Source organism: Lissotriton helveticus, assembly GCF_964261635.1.
Source record: "Lissotriton helveticus chromosome 1_1 unlocalized genomic scaffold, aLisHel1.1 SUPER_1_unloc_3, whole genome shotgun sequence".
NCBI lineage: Eukaryota > Metazoa > Chordata > Amphibia > Caudata > Salamandridae > Lissotriton > Lissotriton helveticus.
This window is the reverse complement of record NW_027611670.1, coordinates 742740-768939: the sequence shown is the minus strand read 5'-3', so window position 1 is coordinate 768939 and position 26200 is coordinate 742740. Positions and strand designations below refer to the sequence as shown.

General features: G+C 45.1%; 1 protein-coding gene across 1 annotated transcript in view; it reads right to left on the bottom strand.

Annotated features, from left to right (window-relative positions):
• Nucleotides 1-26200, bottom strand: part of LOC144805846 (uncharacterized) — a 278766-nt gene that overhangs the window by 195395 nt on the left and 57171 nt on the right. Inside the window, exon 2 of the mRNA XM_078672324.1 lies at nucleotides 8429-10480. Within this exon, the coding sequence (XP_078528450.1) occupies nucleotides 8429-9577 (1149 nt within the window). The 5' untranslated portion in view covers nucleotides 9578-10480. The remainder of the gene's footprint in view (nucleotides 1-8428; nucleotides 10481-26200) is intronic.

The window sequence follows — 26200 nt, the reverse complement described above, 5'->3', positions numbered from 1 at the left end:
TGGGTAGGGGGATATGCCGAGTCGCTCACTGGCTGGGGCAGTACGACCTCCGCATTTTTCCAATTATGTCACTGAACTTCGGGATGACCAGGGGAGGACACGTAGGGCCTTACAGGAGCAAATGACCATACTAACTAATTACTATAAAACACTCTACACCACCCAAAGACAAACTACCTTACAACTGACAGACTACTTTGACGACGTAGCCCTTGCGTGGCTGGGTCCCACCCAGCAAAAGTTCTTGGCCCTGGACCTGGAAGTCGACGAAATAAAAGATGCCATAATGGGCATGGCCTCGGGAAAGTGCCCAGGGTCGGACGGGATCCCTATTGAGTTCTACAAGACCTACATACATATCCTTGCACCCATCCTCAAGGCAGTATTCTATGAAGCGCTGGAAGAGGGCGTACTCCCAGATACTATGCGAGAAGCGCACATACTGTCCTTGCTTAAGCCTGGGAAAGCCCCTGACCAGTGCGACTAGTACCGCCCCCTGTCCCTGTTGAATAGTGATACGAAAATATTAGCAAAAGTGCTGGCCACTAGGCTAAATCTCCTGTTGGAAAACATAGTGCTGCCGGACCATGCGGGCTTTGTGCCCAATTGGGCCACTTCTCACAACCTACGTACCCTACTTGCGATCCTTCAGGACGTAAACCCCAAATGTGAAGCGGTGGCGGTCTTTTTAGACGCTACCAAAGCTTTTGATTCCCTGGAATGGGACTATATGTTTGGGACCCTGGCCTATATGGGGATGCCGGAATACTTTCTTAGATGGATTAGACTCCTTTATGAAGCTCCCCGCGCCAGAGTGTTGCTGAATGGGGCACGATCTGAATCCTTCGGAATACAGAGGGGCACTGGGCAGGGGTGCCCTTTGTCGCCCGTTCTATTTGCAATAGCCATTGAGCCCCTTGCGGCTAAGCTGCGCCAGCATCATAACCATCGAAGCCTAACATACCCATCTCGCAAGGTGCTCATCTCCCTATACGCAGACGACATTACCCTGTATATTTGCAACCCAGGGGAAAACCTCAACCCGGTTCTAAGGGAAATCACGAAATTTGGAGCATTTGCAGGAGTGCAAATGAACTGGGGTAAGTCCGCAGTGTTCCCCTTGACGGACCGCACCCTCCCTCAGCCCCTCGACTTCCCGCTACAGTGAGAGGACTCTGAATTCCAATATTTAGGGATTTATGTGTCCAGAAACAAAGACACCTTGATGAGGACGAATTATGGCAGGGTCATGACAAAGGTGACAGATAATATAACCTCATGGCTTAAACTCCCGCTGTCTATGGCAGGACGCATATCACTTATCAAAATGGTGATCGTGCCTAAATTCCTGTATTTATTCATTAATATCCCATACCACCCAGGTGCTTTCTTCTTTGCCACCTTGAAAACTCAGCTCATCCGACTGATATGGGGAGGGAAACAGGCGCGATTGAAATTGGACTCCATGGCGCTCCCGAACAAGTACGGAGGGTTCGATGTGCCGGACTTCGAACAATACTACTACAGCGCGCAGGCACACTATGCAGCCTATTGGTTCCGCCCCCCCCCGTACATGCCACACCTGGCGGTTGAGGATGGACACATGGCTCCTGTCCCCCCTGCGGGTTACGTATTTGCTCCGTATAAAGGGAAGGGAGGCGATCCCACGACAGTGGACTGCACCGTGAACGCTATGCACTGCCTGGCAAAAGCTGAGGGCATAACACAGCTGTACACACCTAGGTTGCCGCTGCAGGACTGCCCGATACTGAAGGTCATTCATGAGAAAATCTGCCAAAATATGCTAGTTAGACTCAAATATTACGCATGCGGTGACCTCTTTCTGGACGGGAAATTCCGCTCGCAGGAGCAATTTTTTGGGGATGACCCCCCATCGTTCATGGACCTTTTCCTCTATACTAGACTTCGACAGAGTGCGAAGGCCATATACACTGATTTTCCACACAAACCGGAGACATCCCAATCCTTGCACCTCATGCTGCAGGATACCACGCTTAAACACGCCACATCCTTATTATATGCAAGAGTCCGATCAGTCCCCGTCCCCCGAACCGGCTAGAGCTAGGATGGCTTGGGACAAGGACTTACCCACTCCTCTCACTGACGAACAATGGGAACAAGCCTGAACCCAGACAGAACGCCTCTCAGGAAGTAGCCGACTGCGACTGCTTCATTTCAAATTCCTCCACAGACTCTACCACACTCCAGCGCGCTTACATCGACTGGGGCTGCGGCAAGATGACCGATGCCACAGGTGTCGTCAAAGCCCGGCTGACTTTCTACATTTAGCGTGGAACTGACCTAAAGTGTCTGAATACTGGGAGGAGGTGTTGTCGGGACTGTCCGCTATGTTAGGAGTTACCATTGAGCCAACACCTGCGAGGATACTCCTGGGACTTATAGCGCACGTTAACACTCCACACAAGAAACTACTAGCGTTGGGCACACTGCTGGCGAAGCGGCGGGTGGCATGTCGCTGGGGGAGGGGCAGAGCACCTAAGTTTAAGGAGTGGCTACAAGATATGGTGCTATGGCAAGACAATTTGCATGCTTACGCGGAACAGTTGCCCGTAAAGTCTAGACCTAAGGATATATGGGGCCCGCTTGCGGCCTACCTCAGAACGCAACAGGCGGAGGAGAAGGAATCGATGGGTGCTGAGGATGGGGTGGTTTAAGTTCCACTGTACTTCCATTGTATTAATGCCTAGATGATTTGTATGTTCCTGGAATCTAACTTGCTGTACCATCTGAGACTACCGAGTGCTATGTATTTAGCCAATTGTTCTCTGCTGACAATGTTCTCTATGTTCGTTTCGCACTCTTCTGTAGCTTTGACTTGCCTCACACGTTTGAAGCATGAAGTAATCAATGCACCGTACTGAAGGGCACTGGACCAGGGGGGAGGGGGGTTATTAATATCGGGGTTTGTTCTGTTATTTGATACTCTGCACATTTTAATAGGAATGCGCTAACTCACGAAAGAAAAGATCTGCTGAAGATTTGCTATAAGATGTGATTGTTTAATGTAGCACTTGGAAAACAACATAAATTAAGTTAAAAAAAAAAGAAAAAAAATGTAAGAGGTAGCAAACAGTGTGTTACAAGAGAAAAGTGACCTTTGCATGTTACAAAAGAGTACCAAACACAGGTAGAAGGGTAATACTGCAATAAATGGCAGACACTCAAACCACAAGAACACACTGGGAAGGCCCTTCCAAAGTCATGGAGAGTAGAGTTTTCTATAATGGGAGGTCTTCCTTCAGATAATAGAGAGGGTGTGAATTAAATTTGGAAATGTCTTTGAGGGAGGAGAACTTTGAGGTCAGTTTTGAAGGCCTGGGGGGAGGTGGTGGTCTGGAGCTGAGGCGGAAGTGAGTTCCAGATTCTCACCGCATTGCCTAAGTAAGAGGTTCAAGCAGTACATTTTCCACATTACATGATGGTCTAGAGCCTCCAGAGAGTTTCCTCCATCCCTCATTTCTCCACACAGATCCCATCAACATCCATGGTGACTAACCGTCCCTACTTTTTACGGACTCTCCATAAGAATGCCTTTATACGAAGCCACGTCTATAATTTTCATTATTTTGGGTGACAGCCAATAAGGCGGTGTGTTTCACCCTCTAATGGTTGCCCCAGACTTTTTGTAGAGAGCTACTATGATTGGCTTGAAAGTCATCAGCCAATCCCAGTGCTCGCTGCCCCACTGCAGGACTTATATGGGCCAATGAAAATAGCTTTGGTTACCCAGCCTTGGGTTGCTTTAGCTCCCGCAAATTACACTTTCAGTGTTATTCTAAATTGTTTACAGTGTCTAGCACTTTTGAAACTGCAACTCCGTTTGCAACCTGCCACCAAGTCAGCCCTGGGCTTCATTACCCCTTCAATCAACTTCTCCAAGGTAAGTGGAATAATTATGCTTTTCATGTTTTGAAGTTTTACATTTGCGTTTAGTTTCAGTAGAATGAAATGTATCTACCGTCACAGTGTTTTCACTCTTCCTCTCTGTCTCCACATGTGTAGTCGTTCCTTCGCTCTTTCCATCTTTCTCTTTCCCTATATCTCTCTGCTGGTTCCCATTCCCAGTGCACTAGGTCTCACATTTACGAGAGTTTGTGTTATTGGCATTGTACATGATAATCCCTTTTAGTTACGTTTGTTTCTTAAAAGATAAATAACAGGCATTGTCATTTACAATGCTTATAGCTTAAACTCTTGCAGATGCGAAGCCTATTGCATTGAAAAAGCTTCTTTAATTAATTAATTATGTCCCTGAGTCTGGTAAAGGCTGCCAAAACATATTGTTCAGGGTGAAACCAACCAATCAGGATTGACTACTGCCTCCTAATTTGGTCAATCAGAGCACATCTGGACACCAACTGCCTAAATACACAATTATTTTTGACACTTCATTTCTCAAAAGCTACTGGTCGGATTTACACCAAATAACAAAAAGCTAAATCTGTGGGCCAAGATCTAGCTTCATGCCAAAGTTAGTGTAACGCTGTTCAGCAGTTTTTGCTACAGCACTGTTTAAAGAAGTCTATGGAAAATACAAGGTGGGGACCCCTGTTTTTCTCGGCCCCCGCATGATGAATCACCTCAAAACTTTCCAGTACGGAGCTGAAATGAGAGGCCTACTTGTTTTTTATAATGCCCCCGGGTGGGCCTGATCCTGTGGGATAATTAACTTCAGAATTAAGAGAGAGGGGGCGCACTTGGCCCCACTTCCCCAGACCAGTTATGACCCTGGAGACCACCACTCCCCAGCCATCCAAACCTAAGAGGAGGGGGCATGTGGCCCCTCTAACGGGCTGATTTCAGCCCTGGGGACCACAACACCCCCGTGGCCTAGCTATCCAAACCAGAGGGGAGGGGACAGATGCCCCCATCCTGGGCCAATTTCGGACATGGGAACCTGATTACCCGGGGCCCAGCTGTAATTGTAATGAGGGGAGCCATGTAGCCCATCTCCCCGGGCCGATTTTGGATCTAAAGTGGGGAATCCCCAGGCACAAAGCAAAAATCATGAGTGAGGGGGACACGCAGCCACTTCCACAGGTCAATATCAGCCCCAGGGACCATCTGGGGCAGTGCCCTAAGGTAACTATAACTCGCATACTGGCCATGCACTGCTAATTACCCTACATATTACATCACTCATGATAACTTCTATGCCATCATTGATGATATAATTTGCAGCGAAATTATTTATAAGAAAAATGCATGGTGACCGCGCAAGTTATAGTTACCCGAGGGTACGAATTATAGTTTCTTGAGATAACTTTAACCATTACTGCTGAATTTCTATGGTTTTGTGTATAAATTGTGAACCGAACTATACCGTCCCTGTAACCTTTGTTTTTTTAGCTAATTTCTCAGGTTTTTAAAATTCTATTTCCTAACTATAACGTCCCTGTAAACTTTGTTTTATTTTCCAGTGGATAACTATATAAATATATATATATATAATATATTCGGTCCATCAAGAGCTAGGGATGTGCTATATTTCAGACATTATAAGCATAGCCCCTATTTTATTATGGATGAAAACATGGTTGAACCCTAAACTCACCCTGAATCATGAGATTATAGGAGATTGCATGAAATTGAAGAAATCAAAGGAAATTCAGTGGTTGTCTTTTATTAAAACAACTGCTAGGGATTTGGGGCACCCGGAGATATTTACTAACCCGGAGGGTCTGTCAAAAGCTGATATTAATTGGGTTAAGATTAATTTTAAGAAACTTAGAGAGCATAAGCGGGAATATGTGCAACTAAATAAACTTACTGTCAGAGCACATTTCCTACTAATTTCGTCTCTATCTATTCAACCATATCTTAGTACCATAACGGTCCCATTTCATCGATGGTTGATAACGAAATTTCGATTTAACCAAAAACACTTGCTTTTATCTGATCCTAAAGGGTGGTGTAGGCCTGAGGACGCGGTGCCCTGTAAATGTGACGGCCACTCATCCCAAGACACAATGCACCTTTTATTCTTCTGTCCTTTTTATAATGTAGGTAGGAAAAATTGTATTCTCCCACTTTTAAAAGATAAGGGATACTTACAAACTAAGCCAGCTCTACTTTACCTGCAATTAATGGAACTTCCAGTGATTATGTTTGGTGTTGCTAATTTCCTTGTGGTATCCATTCGCTGCAGGAAAGTTAGACTGGCGAAAATGATATAATAGTAGTGCCATAAGTATGTGATTTTTCTAAAATAACAATGAATTGACGTTTTTAATGTGAAATCTATTTTTAAATTGTTTTTATATTGTACTGATGTAAATTTGGCATTATTTATTATTGTATAGTATACTTTTATGATTTTTATTAATCGAATAAAGTGCTTTTGACTTGACTTTAATATTTATAGTTAAGCACCCATAGAACTATGGAATTACTAGCCCCTAGACAAACTCAAAATTCTCTTTTACAGGTAACTTGGCAAAGGTGTAAGAAGATCTTACTCAGTAATCACAGTGAAGCTGCTCCATAGATAGGCTTTGCTAGGACTTTATCACTGTAAGAACAAACAGGGGGTCAGAAAAAGAGCCTCTCATAATATGAGACAAAGTATAAAATGATGAGTTAATACTCTTCTTAGTCTAAGCATTGTTTCGAGAGCTGCTTTTGTTTCGGGATTCTGCTCTTGCACAGAACTATGCGCAGGAATCCAGGACCTCAGTGTATTGTGGTGTACCAAAAATCCACCTCAATGCCCAGAACCCCGATCCGACTAGCATCAGTGTCTCATTCATTCTCCGTACTACAGCAAAGCTACCAATGATTAGACTACCCAGAACAAGAGACTTTGGGACCTCTCAGGAATAGTGGGAATCAAGAACACTCTTTCGTTTTTATTCTCATAAATGTCCACAACGTGAGCAATCAGAGACACTGTATAGTTTAAAATGTTTATTTCAACTATGTGCTCTAAGATGCAGTATCTTCGCTACCATAAGTAAAAAGATGCATAAAATCAATACAATCAGCATTGTTACAATTCCACAAAATACAAAGGGAGAAATCATATTATAATGATAGTGGAACCAGGTCTATAGCGCCTTGTGTACCACCCTCCCCTTGCTAGGAGCTAGGGATTATAATAATAGAAGATCTCTAGGTTAAAACTGGGAACCCCATACCTCCAAAGTCAGGTGAAGTGAATCACATCCCAGATCAGCACAGCTCTTTGTCGATGGAAAGGTTTTTTCCAAGTGCTAGACTCATGCATGCAGTGCAATATTCAAAGCACCTGAGTTTCAGAAATGAGCAGCTGTGTTTGTGTTGTGTCTAGAGCGTGGGCCGATCAACCTGCATCAACAGCATACATTGTTATTTTAACCTTGAACACTTTGTGCTGACTTGAGGTCGCAGTGTGAGTCTAGAGATGTGAAAAACAGACCGTTCTCATGTGAAGGAAAAGCAAGCAGTTTGTCTTTATAAAAACAGAAACATGTAGTGTCGTGTGCAAAAGCAGAAAAATGGTGTTTGAGTAACTAACGCACTTATGCTAATATAGCAATGTGTGCAGGCAGAATCATTTTCATCCCTACACTTGGATGTTTTTCTTTGTAACTCTTCATCGCCAAATAAAAACCACCAGTGTTTCTTTTCTTTTATTCCACATTGAGCTAGTCTCCCAGTGGATTTCCTGTTATATCACGTTGTTTTTTCTATGTGTACCGAAGTGAACAATCACTGGGAACAGACACTTTTAATATTCTACAAATCTTTGGTTTTCTTCATTTCTTCTAGTCGAGTCATCATTCATCTGGTATTTGAATAACCCACATAATTATATACTTGTTCCTGTAATTCCTTCATCTCACAATAACTGCACTGTTCTGCTCCTGTCTATGTCCTCAGATGAGTCGATATTATTGTTAATGTTCTTAAGTTTTTTTGAATTCACTGCATCTCTAGGATTATTTCTAAGTGAGTTAAATGAAGGTGTGTGTTGGCTGAGGCTATGTACGATCAGAAATTGACAAAAGCTCGTCACACTTTTAGTGCAATTGTAAGGTTTACCCCAGGTGTGTTCGCAATTGACAAAATCACTTCTGACATTCATTGCAATGCCCAGTTTTACTCTGTGAATGTTAGTTGATGTATCCGTAGGTTTAATAACTGACAGAAGATATTCACACATTCACTGCACCTGAAAGGTTTTTTCTCTGTGTGCATTAACTGATGAATCCTTAATGCGAAAGATTTCCTAAAGGTACTTCTACACTCACTACAGTTGTATGGTATTTACAGAGTGAGTGTAAACTGATGTCTACATAGGCTTGATAATTGACTACATTTCTTCACATTGCACTTGAAGGCTTTTCTTCTGCGTGTGTTCACTGATGCCTGTTTAGAATTGATAATGGACTACAGCTTTTCAAGCATTCATGGCATTTAAAAGATTTGTTTCCCCTTTGTGAGCACGCTGATGATTTCTTAATGCTGAAGAGTAAGTAAAACTACTGCCACATTCATTGCAATGGTAGGGTTTTTCCCCTGTGTGTATTCTCTGATGTGTGTGGAGGTTTGAAATGTGACTGAAGCTCTTTACACATTCACCGCACTGGTATGGTTTTTCCCCTGTGTGTGTTCGCTGATGTGTTTGGAGTTTTGCTAACGTACTGAAACTCTTCACACATTCACTGCAATGGTATGGTTTTTCCCCTGTGTGTATTCGCGTATGTCTCTGGAGGTTTGATAATTGACTGAAGCTCTTTACACATTCACTGCACTGGTATGGTTTTTCCCCAGTGTGTATTCGCTGATGTCTCTGGAGGTCTGTTAACTGACTGAAGCTCTTTACACATTCACCGCACTGGTATGGTTTTTCCCCTGTGTGTGTTCGCTGATGTGATTGGAGTTCTGCTAACGTACTGAAACTCTTCACACATTCACTGCACTGGTATGGTTTTTCCCCTGTGTGTATTCTCTGATGTGTGCGGAGACATGTAATTTGACTGAAGCTCTTCACACATTCAGTGCACTTGAATGGTTTTTCCCCTGTGTGTGTTCGCTGATGTGTTTGGAGTTTTGCTAGCGTACTGAAACTCTTCACACATTCACTGCAATGGTGTGGTTTTTTCCCTGTGTGTATTCTCTGATGTGTGTGGAGCTGTGAAATTTGATTGAAGCTCTTCACACATTCCTTGCAATGGTATGGTTTTTCCCCTGTGTGTGTTCGCTGATGTGTTTGGAGTTCTGCTAACATACTGAAACTCTTCACACATTTCTTGCAATGGTATGATTTTTCCCCTGTGTGCATTTTCTGATGTCTATGGAGGTTTGCAATTTGACTGAAGCTCTTCCCACATTCCTTGCAATGGTATGGTTTTTCCCCTGTGTGGGTTCGCTGATGCGTCTGGAGATGTTTTAACCGACTGAAGCTTTGCACACATTCAGTGCAATGGTATGGTTTTTCCCCTGTTTGTATTCGCTGATGCTCTTTTAGGGTTTCTAATTGGCTAAAGTTCTTGACATATTCAGTGCAATTGCACGATTTTTCTCCTGACTGTGTTCCCTGAAGGGTCAGCATAGTTAATAAACTACTTGCGTTATTTTCACTTTCCCTGTATGTGTGTGATTTTTCCGATTTAACAATAAAATACCAGACACACTAAATACCTGCCACAATCATAATATCAGTAAGGCTTCCTTGTGGGTGATTGCATCTTTAGATTGGATAATGGCTTTGCATGCTTGCGGTTAAAGCTTAATCTTCCTTCCGGTAGGTGCAAATTGGACAATACTCTGTACTTCAGAGAGCAGATCTCCGCTTTCCTTTAGCCTTCAGGTGTTGGGCTCCACTTCGTTGTGCTTTTCTGTGGTGCCTGTGGTTTGGCTAGAAAGAGTTTGCAATACACCTAGAGCACTGAATGGTGGTCTGTTGCCAGTTTAGATAGCGAAGCACAGCTCTAGCCATATCATGATGGTGAAGCGACTCGTAATGTGTACAGCTACTCCAAAGAGTGTCCCGGGGCAAAGTACAGGTCAGAAAAGAAAGTAAATCAGTTTGTTTCAAACATGGACAAAAAGCCAAGTTTTCAACCTTTTTTAAACATTATCATGTTGCTAACAGCTCAAAGCTGAAGAGGGAGTTTGTTCCAAGCTATGGATCCCAAATAGACACGAGACCTTCCTCCAACTCTCATACCGGCCTCATGATCAAAGCTGGTGTTGGACGCTTGTTTATACAGCAGGTGGTTTGTCAGTTTTGTTGCCTTAATTTTGTAGAGGTCATTTCTTCGTCTTGGGGTGTCGAGGTGCAGATCTCAGACTCGGACACTCACTGAATTGCCTTTGACTGCGTCTTCCTGGATCTGTCATCTGCCTCTGATTGCACTGATGTTTTTGGAGCTCCTTATTTTTGATACTTTTTGCAGGTTTGATGTGTTATCTTCATTATTCATAATCAATCCGTGCATTTAAGGCTTATTCTCTGTTGGATGTAAAGAAATGCAATATTACTAAATGCAAATGTAATAGAATGTGAATACACAATATTTAACCAGCTGTAGAAGACATCTCTTCTTTACCATATTTGAAATTTCGTAAGGAACATTTTACCATACATGGATATTTCATTAAAACTGTGGTTGAACATGTCACATTGTATTTACTTCTGAAAAGGTAGTGATTTACCATTATTCACTGAGTAACTTACTAAAGAAAGGGCAGCCACAGAGCACTCATGTGCTAAAGGAACAGTTTTGGGTAGATACACATGGATAAGATTTCATTTAAACAGAACAGATTGTGGAAAAAGAGAGGAATCGGGAAGCGCTGCCGTTACTTCAGTTTCAGGAAGTATCTACCAAAGGTAGCTCTTCAGGAAGTGTATAACAAAGGTAACTCTTCAGGAAGTGTATAACAAAGGTAACTCTTTAGGAAGTATGCATGACAAAGGTAACTCTTTCGAAAGTATACATGACAAAGGTAACTCTTCAGGAAGTGTATAACAAAGGTAACTCTTCAGGAAGTCTACATGACAAAGGTAACTCTTTAGAAAGTATACATGACAAAGGTAACTCCAGACACCTTTTTCACAATGCTTTCATGTTCACACTGGATCAGCTCAAATGCCAACTTCCGCCTTTACCTTGCAGCTCATTAAGGGCCGTACTACGAGTGCGACAGCCCTCATTATCGCCGTACGCACGGTGGTGGTCCAACTGCCACCATCCTGGCGGTCTGACCGCCGTATTATGAGTGTGGTGGTGGGACCGCCACCCCACCAGGATCAAGGATCCCGCTGTGGAGGCAGTCTGCAAACACCCTGAATATGTTGGCAGTGCCGGTGCTGACATCGCCGAGCATATTACGGTCTGCATATCCACCGTCCTTTTCATGGCGGGGACCCCACCATGAAAAGGATAAAGGACATGCAGGTAAGGGGGCCCTCACAGGGCCCCGGCCGATTCTGCTCCTTGGGTTGCATGCGGGGGGGCACATGTTGCGCCACCCCATGGAATTGCACCCTTGTTCCTGCACAGTCTGGCATGCATGACATGGTGCAGGAACGTGCTGCAGGCACTCTTAAGGTGGTGTTTAGGCTCTCTAATGAGCCTAATACAGCTGCCACAAGACCACTGCTGCACCGCCCCCCACCCTGGATTTAGGTCATAATCCGGTGGCGGGCTCACAATGGGCTTGGCAGTCTGCCTGGTACCTCCGCTGTGGTAGTCCCATTGGAAGACCGCCACACTCGTAATAAGGTCCTAAGTCACCTTCAACACATTCTACAGCCCTCCTGGCTCAATCATTTCTGGATCCTTCTAACTTGGAAGACTGGAGCATTATCCCGAGTTGAGGTGGATTTTCTATCAGCGTAATATATATCCATCTCCCGTGAACTATTGACTGATTCTGCCCTGAAAGACAACTTAAAAAGTGAGTCTTTAGTTCTTCCTAAAGTAGATAAAGTTAATATCCTGTTGTATTTCAATCAGCAGCTCCTTCCAGGGTTTTCTGTGAAACAGAATGAGGGGTTAATTCTAATGGCCCGTCTTTATATTGCGCACACAGATATGGCAAACAAACATTAAATCATGTAAATTATTATTCAACGACATCAGTCATTTATTCCTTATAGAGAATCCATCACAACCAATAATTTAACTGAAATATCAAGCATCCAACAGATGTGTGCATATAAATAATTGTTTTTGTTTTTCAACATTTACAAGATATTTGACTTATTGTTATCTGTCTGAAGGCCACAATGCTACTTTGCGACTCAACAGGGCTTTGGTAGAGCAGGAGGAGGTGTCTGTTGTTCACAGGTGAAGTCACATTCCTCCATTCCCATATTTCTTTTATCCAGGTTTACCTCATTCCATGTCCTTCAGCGCCCTCCTCCCCTTGGTCTGTGTACTCACTCTACAGGGTTCATTGTTAGCTGAGGCAGGGGACACACTTGAAGCGTGCACACAGCAGATGCAGATAATGGCCTGATAGTGAAGAGGCCGTGATTGGCAGTACGGAGCTCACAAGCTTCATTTCAGAAGCTCACCTGGGAGGTACTAACTGAGGAGTTGCACAGAAAGGAGCCTATTAGCTATAAACAGAGATAGTGCACAGGTGGGTGCTTGTGAGGTATAAACAGATGAGGTGCACAAATAGGTGCCTATGAGGTACAAACAGAGCAGGTGCACAGGTGGGTGCAAATGAGGTATAAATAGAGGAAGTGCATAGGTAGGTGCTTCAGTGACACGGGGACTATATCTGCTTCAAGGCCCTCTTCCTATAATGCTGGCTCTTGCTCCTTCTACAACACTTGCTGCAGACATAGCGCCTGATTTAGAGTTTATCGGACAGGTATTTTGTCAAACATAACAGATCCCGTCCGCTTTATTACAAATGCCACAGGATATAATGCACTTTTAATAGGGTGGACCGCATAACTGCCACATTTATGACAGAATAAACCATCCACCTAAATATAAATTAGGCCCCTGGGGGACATTGTGTCCAGTGTCCTCTCAGAGTTGGAAAGCATCAATTTTATTAACAGCACAGTATTATCTCACCACTGCTGTGGCTTGCAGTCATAAGGCCATTATGAATGGTCTAAGATGTGTGCCAGAATGCCTGTGAATAGTTTAGCATGAGCGTTTAGGAAGGAGATGGGTCTGTATGATGAGCAGGACTAGGGGGTTTTCCAGGGCCTGTGAATAACCATCATTACTGTTTCTCTCTTGGTGTCAGTGGGCTTGTCTGTGTCCCCAGAAGAGTTGTTACAGCTTATCTTATTTATGCACAAAGAGTTGGAGTTTTTAGGACTAAGCAGCTCTTTCAACAATGTTTAAAAACAAAACTAGTCAGATGGTCGGTGTACATGTTTTGCATTTGTAGAATCACACACTAGTAAATGTAGCGCACGCTTGCTTCGCCTTGTCAGTGTGTGTATGACCGCTTACTTGTGACTAAGTGAGCATTCACAGACGCCAATCTGACTCTTTCTGACACGTAGGTTTCACTTCAATAAAATGCGGGAGTAACTCTCCTTCCAGTGAAGGAAGAGAAATGAATCACCCTCTAAATGTGGCGGCGAGTAGTGCTATAAGGTTCATTGCACCATTTATCCGGGCACAACTGGGGAAATGGTACAATGCGCTGGGGAAATGGCATGTGATGACAATCTAACATGACATTCCTACACATGCTTTTACACTTTTTTGGGGATGTCTGTGTCCCGTTTATCAAGGCCCAGAGTTTAGTTTCAAGTCAAGAGATAGTGCAGGATTAGACGACTAATGATAATGTCATAGATACCAATAAATGCCTTTACCACGTATGCCTTTACCACTCAAGCCTTTACCATGCATATGCCTTGACCACGCATAATGAAAGGTTTACAAAAATGGCCCTGCCGGTAAAGGGTGGGTGCCCTTGAGCCCACCCAGAGCACCACGTCCCACATGATCAATGTTGAGGGCCCCCAAAGTCCGTGTGACGCCAGCGGGAGCCAGGATTGTTCCTACCCGTAGGGAGCAGCTTAAAATCCTGCGCTCTACGGGCAGGAGCAATTTTTTCATATTTTTCTCTGCCCAATTCATAAGCAGTGCATTGTGGGGAGTGTAAGTTATAGTTAGCCCAGGTAACTATAACTGCTGAGTTTCTATGGTTTTGTGTGTAAAATCTAACCTAAGTAAACGTCTCTGTAACCTTTGTTTTTTCCGTGAATTTCTAAGGTTTTGATGCTATTTCCTACCTATAACGTCTCTGTAACCTTTGTTTTGTTCAGTGAAAATATCTCTCTCTTTATCTCTCTTTCTCTCTCTCTCTATATATATATATATATATATTCGCATATTACACGTTTTGTGATATACTGCCTCAATTCCCCTGGTAATTCCTAATTTCTCCCAAATTTTCACACAGAAATGTTGGCAGGTTTCAGCATTAAAGTAAATAGATACTCTGTATTTCTGGATTTCATATTTCCCATAGTAACCAAAGCGGCTACTTGTAATGAGGGCATATGAGGGTACATGGTGGCCGACCTCCAGACTGCTCTGGGGCTTGTCTTTATGGCTGCTCTGACTTCGAGTCGCTATGGATCGCAAGTAAACTTCCCCAAGGAACTGGGCTCTAAACTCCCTAATATGGTGTACTTGCACCACATACAGGAGATCACCATATCTAGTTAAGTTTTCCAAAAGTTATGACAAGACCGTGTTAAACTGTGAAATCCAGCAATAATTAGAGTTCAGTGAACTCTGGTGCCCCTGCACCTGCTGCACTAATGGAAGCTATGTCTCTAGTTTACACATTGTGTTTGAAAGTTGGAGTGGAGGATAAACAATCTGTGTTTGTGATCAAAATAATGATTTACAAATACAGTTTTTACACTGAAAATGGTAACCTACTAATTGACTGTGAATACATAGAAAATTGAGTGCTATATAGGGCAGGCATAGGGAATACCTCATTAAAAGAGGATTTCTATCTTTTAAGGAAGAGGTTATGCGCATTTGATAAAGAGAAAAAAGAGTGCTCCCACAAAGAAATACACATACAAAGAGATGCACCGACCCACAAACACACACCAAACATGAACACACACACACAGACACCTAACTACCCACAATGGTGCACAGAAACACATAAATACAAATAGAAAAAAACAAACAGATATTCAAATAAACGCACACAAACATGCACACATAAGCAAACACACAGGTTAAAAGACACTCACACAAGTAAACCAGCACACACCTCATTGACACTGAAGTAAATAGGTAATAATGAGACACTGGCAGGCAGGAGCGTGGCTTGGGCAATAAGATTGGAGGGGGTGAGCTGTAGATTTTCCATGAATGGAGCTGACATATAATGTTAAAATACATTATATGACAAGCAAGGCGCATGAGAGGGGCAATGGAAATGAGACAGATGCGGAGTGAGAGAAAACACGTTATTATGTAATACAACCAACATTGTTGAAGACTTTAAAAACAGAAAGGGAAAAGTGTGTGCACACGTCTATGTCGGAGTGTCGATAAAAATTCCTGTTGAAATGCGACAGACATCTCACCATACCTGCCCAAAACCACCTGTGCCCAACTATTTAGCTGAAAATATATTCACAAGTGAGATGTAACACCCCAAATACCACCCCAGGAAGCTACGCGCCTGCTGGCATGGCAGAGAATGACACCGGTTAGGGAATGAAGTATAATTTCAAGTACTAGGGTATCTACAGCAGCACATAGGATGGGAGCCTAACTTGGCCTGGTGATCTAGGGGTGCCGTTCCCACTAAATCTGCAGCCTGATCTTGCTTGGCCAGGGATTAGGGATGGCGACACAATAACTTACGACACACAGTGGGTCGGTAACAGGCAGGAAGCTCTGATACCAGCTATTTGTAGCCCACTGAGCAAACAAGAAGACCATGTCCCAAAAGGGGCTACTTCCCACTAAATTAGTATTCAAGGATCACAGACATGATCACATCCGTCCTCAACTGCCCTCAGAGATCACTGACCAGAGCTTTAACTATACACAAGAATAGAGCACAGAAGTCGCTGTCACCAACAACATTTGATGGAATATGTCACCCTAAGTGGGAAGGGTATGCCCAGACATGGGTCCCGTGCTCACTACACCACTGCATTCAAACTATTCTGGCCGATGAGGGGTGACGCCCTGAAACCGGTCCCAGGATGCTTGTTTACGGTCCAGGGAGGGTAACCGTCATGATCACATCCGTCCACAACAGCCCCTCAGAGATCACTGAACTGTGCAAGGGGGTGAAACTTTTAAATGTGTATTTAAAGGAAATTGGCTGAAACTCCGTGGAGATCGCAATAATCTGTCACAACGACAAGAACCCCAAAATCTCCATTTTAAACGAAATTTTAAATAATTGATGTATAGAAGTATGTTGTAGCCCAACCGTGTAAAAATGGTACGAATGATTTTACGTGTTTATATAAGTATGCAGTAGTACTATTATAAATGTCATTGGTTTAATGGTTTTTGTTTTTAAAAGACTGATCACTTAAATAAATAAGTCTATACACAAGGACAGAGCACAGAGGTCGCCGTCACCAGCCATGGTTCCTCCTGAAGTCCTCGTGATCCGTATTCAATGGGCGGGAAGCGCAGTGGGGGTGACAAGATGGAAACGAAGAACAGCAGTACAGATACGAGAGAGAGGGAAAGCCAAGGAGGAAGAAGTGCGAGGGATGGAAGAAAAATGGCACCTGGAGAAGGAGAGATCCTTACATTTCACTCCCAGCACGTAAGCAAGTGGCCGGGGCACTGATCTCATCCCGGTTAGACTACTGCAATGCGATCCACCCGGCTATCAAAAAGACAGTAATAGCCAAACTGCAGCTGGTCCAAAACGCGGCGTTAAGATTGATTTTTGTTATTCCTAAATCTCAATCAGTTTTGGCAGAGATTCTGACGCTCAATTGGCTACCTGTGACAAATCTATTACCTTCAAACTTTATGCATCGTTCACAAGGCACTGCATAACATGGGGCATGGATTATTAAAGACAAGTTTCAATAATATATTCCCTCCAGACAGCTTCAATCCTCAAGTCAAAATCTTGTAATTGTTCCTAAAGACCAAAAGCAAGTTGGGGAGTCCAGAGCCTTTACCGTGGCCGTATTCAAGCTATGGAACTCCCTTCTCCGTTCCATCTCCAGTCTTCAGGCTCACACCCCATTTCTTAAGGCCTTAACCTGTTCGTTGCGTGAGTCGGCCAACGGCCGTCGCAAGCACTACCTCCGTAGTGCTGCGCACGTCCGTTGGCCGACACAGCCCCGCCCGCGCATGGAAACATCCGCACCGCGGCGGATTCTATGGCGCGCTAAGGGGGTTAAAAACCTGACTTTTTATTCTGTCATAGATGCTTTCGGGGCTTGAGACCATGGGATTTCTATTTCTGTCTTCTTTTCCTTCTTTAGGGATAATTGCTGTGAGCGCCTTGACACCTTTGGGCATTTGTTTGCGCTCTATAAATCCTTTTCATTTCCTATAACGTTAGAGAGACGTCAAGACGAACAAGAAAAGGTAAAGTGAAGGGGGTGAACGAGGAACACCAGGAGAACGCCAGGCATAAACAATAGCTTCTTTTCTGGTCCCATTATCTTTTCTTCCTGCCCTTCAATAGAAGGGCAAGAAGAAAAGATAATGGGACCAGAAATGGGGGCAGTGACAAAAATGCCAGTCTTATTAGCTGCAATAAAGAACTTAAAAAGCATTGTGTGTTCAGAATGGGAGGATATGTAAACTGAGCTCTCTTTGTGTTGTTGTTGCAGTAATTAAAATCATTTCAGTAGTTGCTATTATTATTGTTAATGTATAATTATTAATGCGTGCTCTAGGTCTCGAAGGAAGAATCAAAGCGCTAAGTTGTTCTCTCCTCCTGGAAACCACTGAAGGCTTCTAGGAGCACACAACAAACCATGCTCAGTCTCATGCCCCGTTGTGAGCAGCACTCTTGGATAAACAGCAACAAAAGCAATGCAAGCACCATCCAAGCTAAGAGGCGATTGTTGCACCGTTGTGAGTGGATGAATGCCTTTGTCAAATCAGTACACGCGCTGCCGCCACCCTTGGCCCGGATTGTGTGAAAGCACTGCATAATGCTTGCGCGATACAGTATCTTGCAGGGACTGAATAATGCATGGCTCAGCAGTCTGTCTGCAAAAACCCTGAAGAGGCATGCATGACACAGCAATCAGAGCACACATATATCTGAAGGATGGATGGCTCAGCAGACTGTCTGCAAAAACCTTAAAGAGGCATGCATGACCCTGCAATCAGAGCACAAATATATCTGAAGAATGCATGGCTCAGCAGTCCGTCTGCAAAAACCCTTAAGCGGCATTCATGACTCAGCAATCAGAGCACAAATAGATCTGAAGGATGCATGGCTCAGCAGCCTGTCTGCAACAACCCTAAAGAGCCATTCATGACTCAGCAATCAGAGCACAAATATATCTGAAGGATGCATGGCTCAGCAGCCTGTCTGCAAAAACCCTTAAGAGGCATGCATGACTGCAATCAGAGCACAAATATATCTGAAGAATGCATGGCTCAGTAGTCCGTTTGCAAATACCATTAAGAGGCATGCATGACTCAGCAATCAGAGCACAAATATATCTGAAGGATGGATGGCTCAGCAGACTGTCTGCAACAACCCTAAAGAGACATTCATGACCCTGCAATCAGAGCACAAATAGATCTGAAGAATGCATAGGTTAGTAGTATGTCTGCAAAAACCCTAAAGAGGCATGCATGACCCTGCAATCAGAGCACAAATAGATCTGAAGGATGCATGGCTCAGCAGCCTGTCTGCAAAAATCCTTGAGAGGCATGCATGACTCAGCAATCAGAGCACAAAATATATCTGAAGAATGCATGGCTCAGCAGCCTTTCTGTAAAAACCCTTAAGAGGCATGCAGGACTCAGCAATCAGAGCACAAATATATCTGAAGAATGCATGGCTCAGCAGTCTGTTTGCAAAAACCCTTAAGAGGTATGCATGACTCAGCAATCATAGCACAAATAGATCTGAAGAAGGCATGGCTCAGCAGCCTGTCTGCAAAACCCCTTAAGAGGCTTCCATGACCCTACAATCAGAGCACAAATATATCTGAAGAATGCATGGCTCAGCAGTCTGTTTGCAAATACCCTTAAGAGGCATTCATGACTCAGCAATCAGAGCACAAATATATCTGAAGGATGGATGGCTCAGCAGACTGTCTGCAACAACCCTAAAGAGCCATTCATGACCCTGCAATCAGAGCACAAATAGATCTGAAGAATGCATGGGTTAGTAGTATGTCTGCAAAAACCCTAAAGAGGCATGCATGACCCTGCAATCAGAGTACAAATAGATCTGAAGAATGCATGGCTCAGCAGTATGTCTGCAACAACCCTTAAGAGGCATGCATGATTCAGCAATCAGAGAACAAATAGATCTGAAGAATGCATTGCTCATCGGTATGTCTGCAAAAACCCTTAAGAGGCATGCATGACTCAGCAATCAGAGCACAAATATATCTGAAGGATGCATGGCTCAGTAGTCTGTCTGCAACAACCCTTAAGAGGCATGCATGATTAAGCAATCAGAGCACAAATATATCTGAAGGATGCATGGCTCAGCAGTCTGTCTGCAACAACCCTTAAGAGGAATGCGTGATTCAGAAATCAGAGCACAAATAGATCTGAAGGATGCATGGATCAGCAGCCTGTCTGCAAAAACCCTTAAGAGGCATGCATGACTGCAATCAGAGCACAAATATATCTGAAGAATGCATGGCTCAGCAGTCTGTTTGCAAATACCCTTAAGAGGCATTCATGACTCAGCAATCAGAGCACAAATAGATCTGAAGAATGCACGGCTCAGCAGCCTGTCTGCAAAAACCCTTAAGAGGCATGCATGACTGCAATCAGAGCACAAATATATCTGAAGGATGCATGGCTTAGCAGTCTGTCTGCAACAACTCTTAAGAGGCATGCATGATTCAGCAGTCAGAGCACACATATATCTGAAGAATGCATTGCTCATCGGTATGTATGCAAAAACCCTTAAGAGGCATGCATGACTCAGCAATCAGAGCACAAATATATCTGAAGGATGCATGGCTCAGTAGTCTGTCTGCAACAACCCTAAAGAGGCATTCATGACTCTGCAATCACAGCACAAATATATCTGAAGAATGCATTGCTCAGCAGTATGTCTGCAAACCCCTTAAGAGGCATGTATGACTCTGCAATTAGAGCACAAATATATCTGAAGAATGCATGGCTCAGCATTATGTCTGCAAAAACCCTGAAGAGGCATGCATGACTCAGCAATCAGAGCACAAATATATCTGAAGAATGCATGGCTCAGCAGCCTGTCTGCAAAAACCCTTAAGAGGCATTCATGACTCAGCAATCAGAGCACAAATAGATCTGAAGAATGCATGGCTCAGCAGCCTGTCTGCAAAAACCCTTAAGAGGCATGCATGACTCAGCAATCAGAGCACAAATAGATCTGAAGAATGCATTGCTCAGCAGTATGTCTGCAAAAATCCTTAAGAGGCATGCATGACCCTGCAATCAAAGCACAAATAGATCTGAAAAATCCATGGCTCAGCAGTCTATTTGCAAAAACCCTTAAGAGGCATGCAAGACTCAGCAATCAGAGCAGAAATAAATCTGAAGAATGCATGGCTCAGCAGCCTGTTTGCAAAAACCCTTAAGAGGCATGCATGATTCAGCAATCAGAGCACAAATATATCTGAAGAATGCATGGCTCAGCAGTCTGTCTGCAACAACCTTAAAGAGGCATGCATGACCCTGCAATCAGAGCACAAATAGATCTGAAGAATGCATTGCTCAGCAGTATGTCTGCAAAAACCCTTAAGAGGCATGCATGACCCTGCAATCAGAGCACAAATAGATCTGAAGAATGCATGGGTTAGTAGTATGTCTGCAAAAACCCTAAAGAGGCATGTATGACTGCAATCAGAGCACAAATAAATCTGAAGGATGCATGGCTCAGCAGTCTGTCTGCAAAAACCTTTAAGAGGCATGCATGACTCAGCAATCAGAACACAAATATATCTGAAGGATGGATGGCTCAGCAGACTGTCTGCAACAACCCTTAAGAGGCATGCATGACTCAGCAATCAGAGCACAAATATATCTGAACAATGCATAGCTCAGCAGTCTGTCTGCAAAAACCCTTAAGAGGCATGCATGACTCAGCAATCAGAGCACAAATAGATCTGAAGAATGCATGGCTCAGCAGTGTCCACTATCACACTGTTGCGACGCATGCAGGCAGGAGGACTCTAGCATCACAAATATACTCTATGTAGGAAGAATGAGAGGCGATTTCTGTCCGTGCATGCACACAATTATGCTGGGCAAAGGACGTGCACGGCTCGTCTGTGTGCACACAACTGCGCTGTAGAGGATACAAACATAGCAAGCATAGCTCAACAGTCTTGTGCACACTGCGCTGTACTGGATCCATACAAGATGTATGTGGGGGTGTGGTGTATGTGTGTGTGACTAGCACACGGGTTGAAAGCAGGATGGCGCAACAGTGTACACAATTGTACTGTATTGTAGTGCACAACTGCACTGTACAGCAAACCAAGAAGGAGTTAATAGTGTGCAGAACTGCACCATACAGGAAGCATGCAAGGCGTAACTGTTTATACTCCACAGCACAGCACACTAAATAAATCATGTATGGTACTAAAGTGTGTGTACAATTGTACTGTGAAAAAGAAAGCATGGCTCAGCAGTACGCAAAAGGATGCATTGAAAGCACAGCTCAGCAGGGTGTGCACAATTGTGCCATATAGAAATTATTTGTGGCTCATCAGTGTGGGCACAACTGAAATGAAGATGAAGATGAAGCACGCGTGGTTCAGCAGTGTCCACAACTACCCAATATACGAAGCATGTTTGGCTCAGCAGTGATTGCCCCATTACAGTGCGTAGAAGTATGCAAGTTCAGCCGTGAGCGTCTGACTGGAAGCATGCAATGCTCAGCAGAGGGGTTACAATAGTGGTGTTTAGGGATGCATCGCTCACCACGGCGCTAAATTGCACTCAAGAAACCATGTATTGCTCAGCAGTGTGTACTACAGCAAAGTACAGTGAGCATGCAAGGTACTGCAGTGTGCAGAAGGGTACAGTAAATAAAATGAGCTTGACTTTTATAACAAATAATCAAACAAATATGGAGAGAACACACAGTTTAGTAATGCATGCATGATTAAGTAGCTACTGCTGGTTATAGCAGAAGTGTCACAGCCAACCGTGTGTGTGATGACCCAGATCCTTCTTCCTGGTAGAGTGGGCGTGTGCCCCCTCTGCTAGTTCTTGGCCTGCCTGTTTGTGGCAGGATTGTATAGTTTCTGCGATCCATCGAGCGATGGTTCCCTTTGTTACTGGTCTACCCAGGAAACTGCTTGCGAAGGACACAAATAACTGGTTTGTTTTCCTGTGCTCCTTAGTTCTTTCCATGTAATGCATTACTGCTCTTCTAGCATCCAGAGTGTGCAGTGCCCTCTCTGCGCTTGTGGACGGTTTCTGAAAGAAGCTTGGTATTTGTACTGTCTGGTTCATGTGGAAGCTAGACACCACCTTTGGCATAAAGTGTGGGTCAGTTCTCATTACCACCCTATTATTGTGTATTTGAATGTAGGATTCCTGCAGTGTCAATGCTTGCAGTTCGCTTACCCTGCGCAGCGAGGTGATTGCCACCAGAAAGGCTGTCTTCATTGCCAGCATTTTTAGGGAGGCCTTATGGATGGGTTCAAAGGGCACTTTCATAAGCTCTGTTAGTACTAAATTAAGGTTCCATGCCGGTGGCGGCATCCTCTTAGGTGGTGCAATCCTTTTTGCCCCTTCCAGGAATCTCTTTACTACTTGTGATGTAAAGAAGCTCTTTCTTGTCTCTCCTCTTGTGTAGGCTACTATCGCTGCTAGGTGTACTCTTAGCGAGGATGAACTTAGTTTTGCTTTCAGCAGGTGCGTGAGGTATCTTAGCACTGTTGATTCCCTTATCTTCTTGTGTAGTTTCTTCTTGCTGCACCATTGTGTGAACCTCTTCCATTTTTCCATCTAGCACCTTCGTGTGGTAGGCCTCCTTGCCTCTCATAGCACCCGCAGGGTGCGCTCAGGTAACCATAGGTGTGCAAACTCTATGTCTTCAGGAGCCACGCCGCTAGGCTGAGGCTCTCTGGCTCTGGGTGTAGCACTTCTCCGTTTTGCATGGAGAGTAAGTCTTTTCTTTTTCCGAACTTGTGGGGTGGTCCCTGTGCCATTTCCATTATTTGTGAGTACCAGGTCTGCCTTGGCCACTGTGGTGCCACCAGGATTAGTGTCATGTTGCTGGTCCTGCACTTGTTGAGTACTCTGTGTATCAGTGGTATCGGGGGAAAAGCGTAGGCAAATGTTTTTGACCAGCTTATCCATAGGGCAGTCCCCTGGGATCGTTCCGCTGGTTACCTGGATGCGAAGTGTCGGTATTCTGCATTCTGGTGTGTTGCAAATAGGTCTATCGTCGGTTTTCCCCATCTCCTGTATAGCCTTTGCGTTTCCTGTGCATTGAGCTTCCACTCGTGTGATGCTGAAGTCTGTCTGCTGAGCCAGTCTGCTTCCACATTGTCCTTCCCTGGTAGGTGTATGGCTAGCAGGTCTATTTTGAGTGGGATGGCCCATCTCCATATTTCCTGCGCTAGGTTGGATAGTGCGACTGTTAGAAATGGGATCCCTGGCTGGCCAGGGCTTGCGCCAAAGTCAGTCAGAGACCACCACTCCTAAGTCAGGGCAAGGGAGTTACACGCCAAGATAACCCCTGCACACCCTCTAGGTAACGTGGCACGAGCAGTAAGGCTAAACTTGGAGGCGATGTGAGTTATGTGTTTGCGCACGCACCCCAGCAACAACACCCAAGGCCCACCACAAAGCAAACTCCACACAAGGTTATATATAAAAATAGCCTTTGTATTATACCAAAACACATTAGATAAAAACACACACTTTACAATGTGCCAACAGGCACGGGCAGAATTTACAGGGGATATGTGCAAAACAGGGCCACCTGGACCACTGTCAGGAATCAGCACTTTTAGAACTTAGCACTTTTAGAACATAGCACATAGAATGTAAATCACTTCAGAACACAACCAGTAACTACTGGTAACCAGGTAAGTGCCACCTACGCAACCCTAACCACCTTAGGAACAGGTCACGCAGGGAACTAGGACATCACTAGCACCACCTGTACTAGCAAGAACAACCACCTAAGTATCACAATACCTGTAGGGGTATAAGCACATAACAAATGATGCATAACATACATTCAGAGGTGTAAGGAACAAGGCACATGATGCATAAACAACACATTCAGAGGTGCAGTGAAGGAAAACACACAATGCCTAAAAACATTCAGAGGTGTATCAAAGAACACAATTGCGCCAAATCACATAAGTCACCACCTGTGACTGTCCCTAGGCCACCTGGCCTCTCCAGGGCTAGGACGCCCTGTGTCCCAAATGTCAGGGGCCTAAACGTAGCAGTTGCCCACAAAGTGCTGGGCAACTGGTGCAAACAATGATCGGCCAACTTGGGAGCCTCGCAGGCTCTGAAGAAATAAAATGTCCCCCTGAGCCTCTCTGGGCTCTACACACAGCAAGGTCACCTGAGCCTCCCTGGGCTCTTAAATCGAATGGGCCTGGGTGGGGCCTCTCTGGGCTCCTTCTTCAATTCAGCCCCCGAGCCTCTCAGGGCTCATAAACCAAAAAAATGTCCCGAGCCTCCTTGGCTCTGAACAAACAAAGATGCGGCTTGAGCCTCTCGGGGCTCTGAATTTCACATATGGGCGGGGAGCCTCGCAGGGCTCAACAAATCTGCCCCCAGGAGCCTCGGGGCTCCAAAACAAAGCACCAGTAGGGGGGGCGGGCACCGGCAATGTGCCCCAACGCCTCCCCCTCTTCCCAAGGTAGTACGGGGCCCTCCACTCACCGGGTCTGTGGCGGGGCTCTCCTCTGGTGCTCCGGATGCTTAGACGTCCTTCTTGGCCGCACCCCAGGGCTCTCCCTAGCTCGTGGGGGCCCCGGGTGCCGGCGCCGGTCCTGTCCTCGTGGCAGCACCTCTTCCTGGTCTCGCCGGCTCTTTTCCTTCGGTCCGCGGGCACTTCCGGGTCGCGCTGCTGAGGGCAGCCAATAGCAGCGCGGCCCTGGGGGATGGAGGCGGCATTTCCGGGTCGCTCTAGGCAGCGGCTTCAATACTCCTGGGCTGCGGCGGTTATTCTCGAGGGGTGGGCTCCCTTGGGAATTAAATAAAGAGCGAAGTGCCACGAGCGGCACAAATGCGATGTGGGCACTCGCTTGAGGGGCATAAAAAACTGCACCAGGTTCCTGGCAAGGTGGGCACTCGCCGGGGATTTAAAAAATCGGCAAAATAAGCGTAGTGGGCCCCCACGCCGGGGAATCCCTCCAGAAGGCGGACTGCAGCTCCGGGCTGCAGATACACGGCCCAGTGCTCCTGAACAATTCACAGCGCTCCCAGCGCTAGGGGTGAAGGCAAAGCGCTCCCAAGCACTAGGGGCTAAAAGTACAGTGCTCTCAGCGCTAGAAAGCAAATACAGCGCTCCCAGGCGCTATAAGCCCAACAAGGTTCCAGCAAAGTTCCTAGGTAGGCAGGGGGGGCAAGGCTGGGCCCAGAGCCAGCTCACTGGGCCTCCAGGTAGGGAGGCACTCCAAGTGGCGGTCCTCCTGCCCAGCAACTGCAGCACCCCCCTCAGGATCCTGGAAGAGAACAAATTGTAAGGGGACACAGCCCCTTCTTATACTACTAAATCCTTTGTCTGTAGGTGCAAAGTGGGGGAGAAACCAGTCGCAGCTGGTTTTGGAGCACCCTTGATGTGCTCATCCCCTCACTCTATTCACTGGCAGGGCTAGGGTCATTAGACGCACCACAGGGGGCGGAGCCAGCCTTGTGTGGGGAAAGCCCAGCCCCATTCAGGACACAGGTATACTCCTCCCCAGCCATCAGCATGCTAATCTCCACACTCCTCACCGGGCAGACCCATCATGACTCATGGAGCCTGGCATCCCAGCCAGCTCCAGCCAATCACACGCCAGCACCTTCACAGCACACATACAGCCATGTCTAGA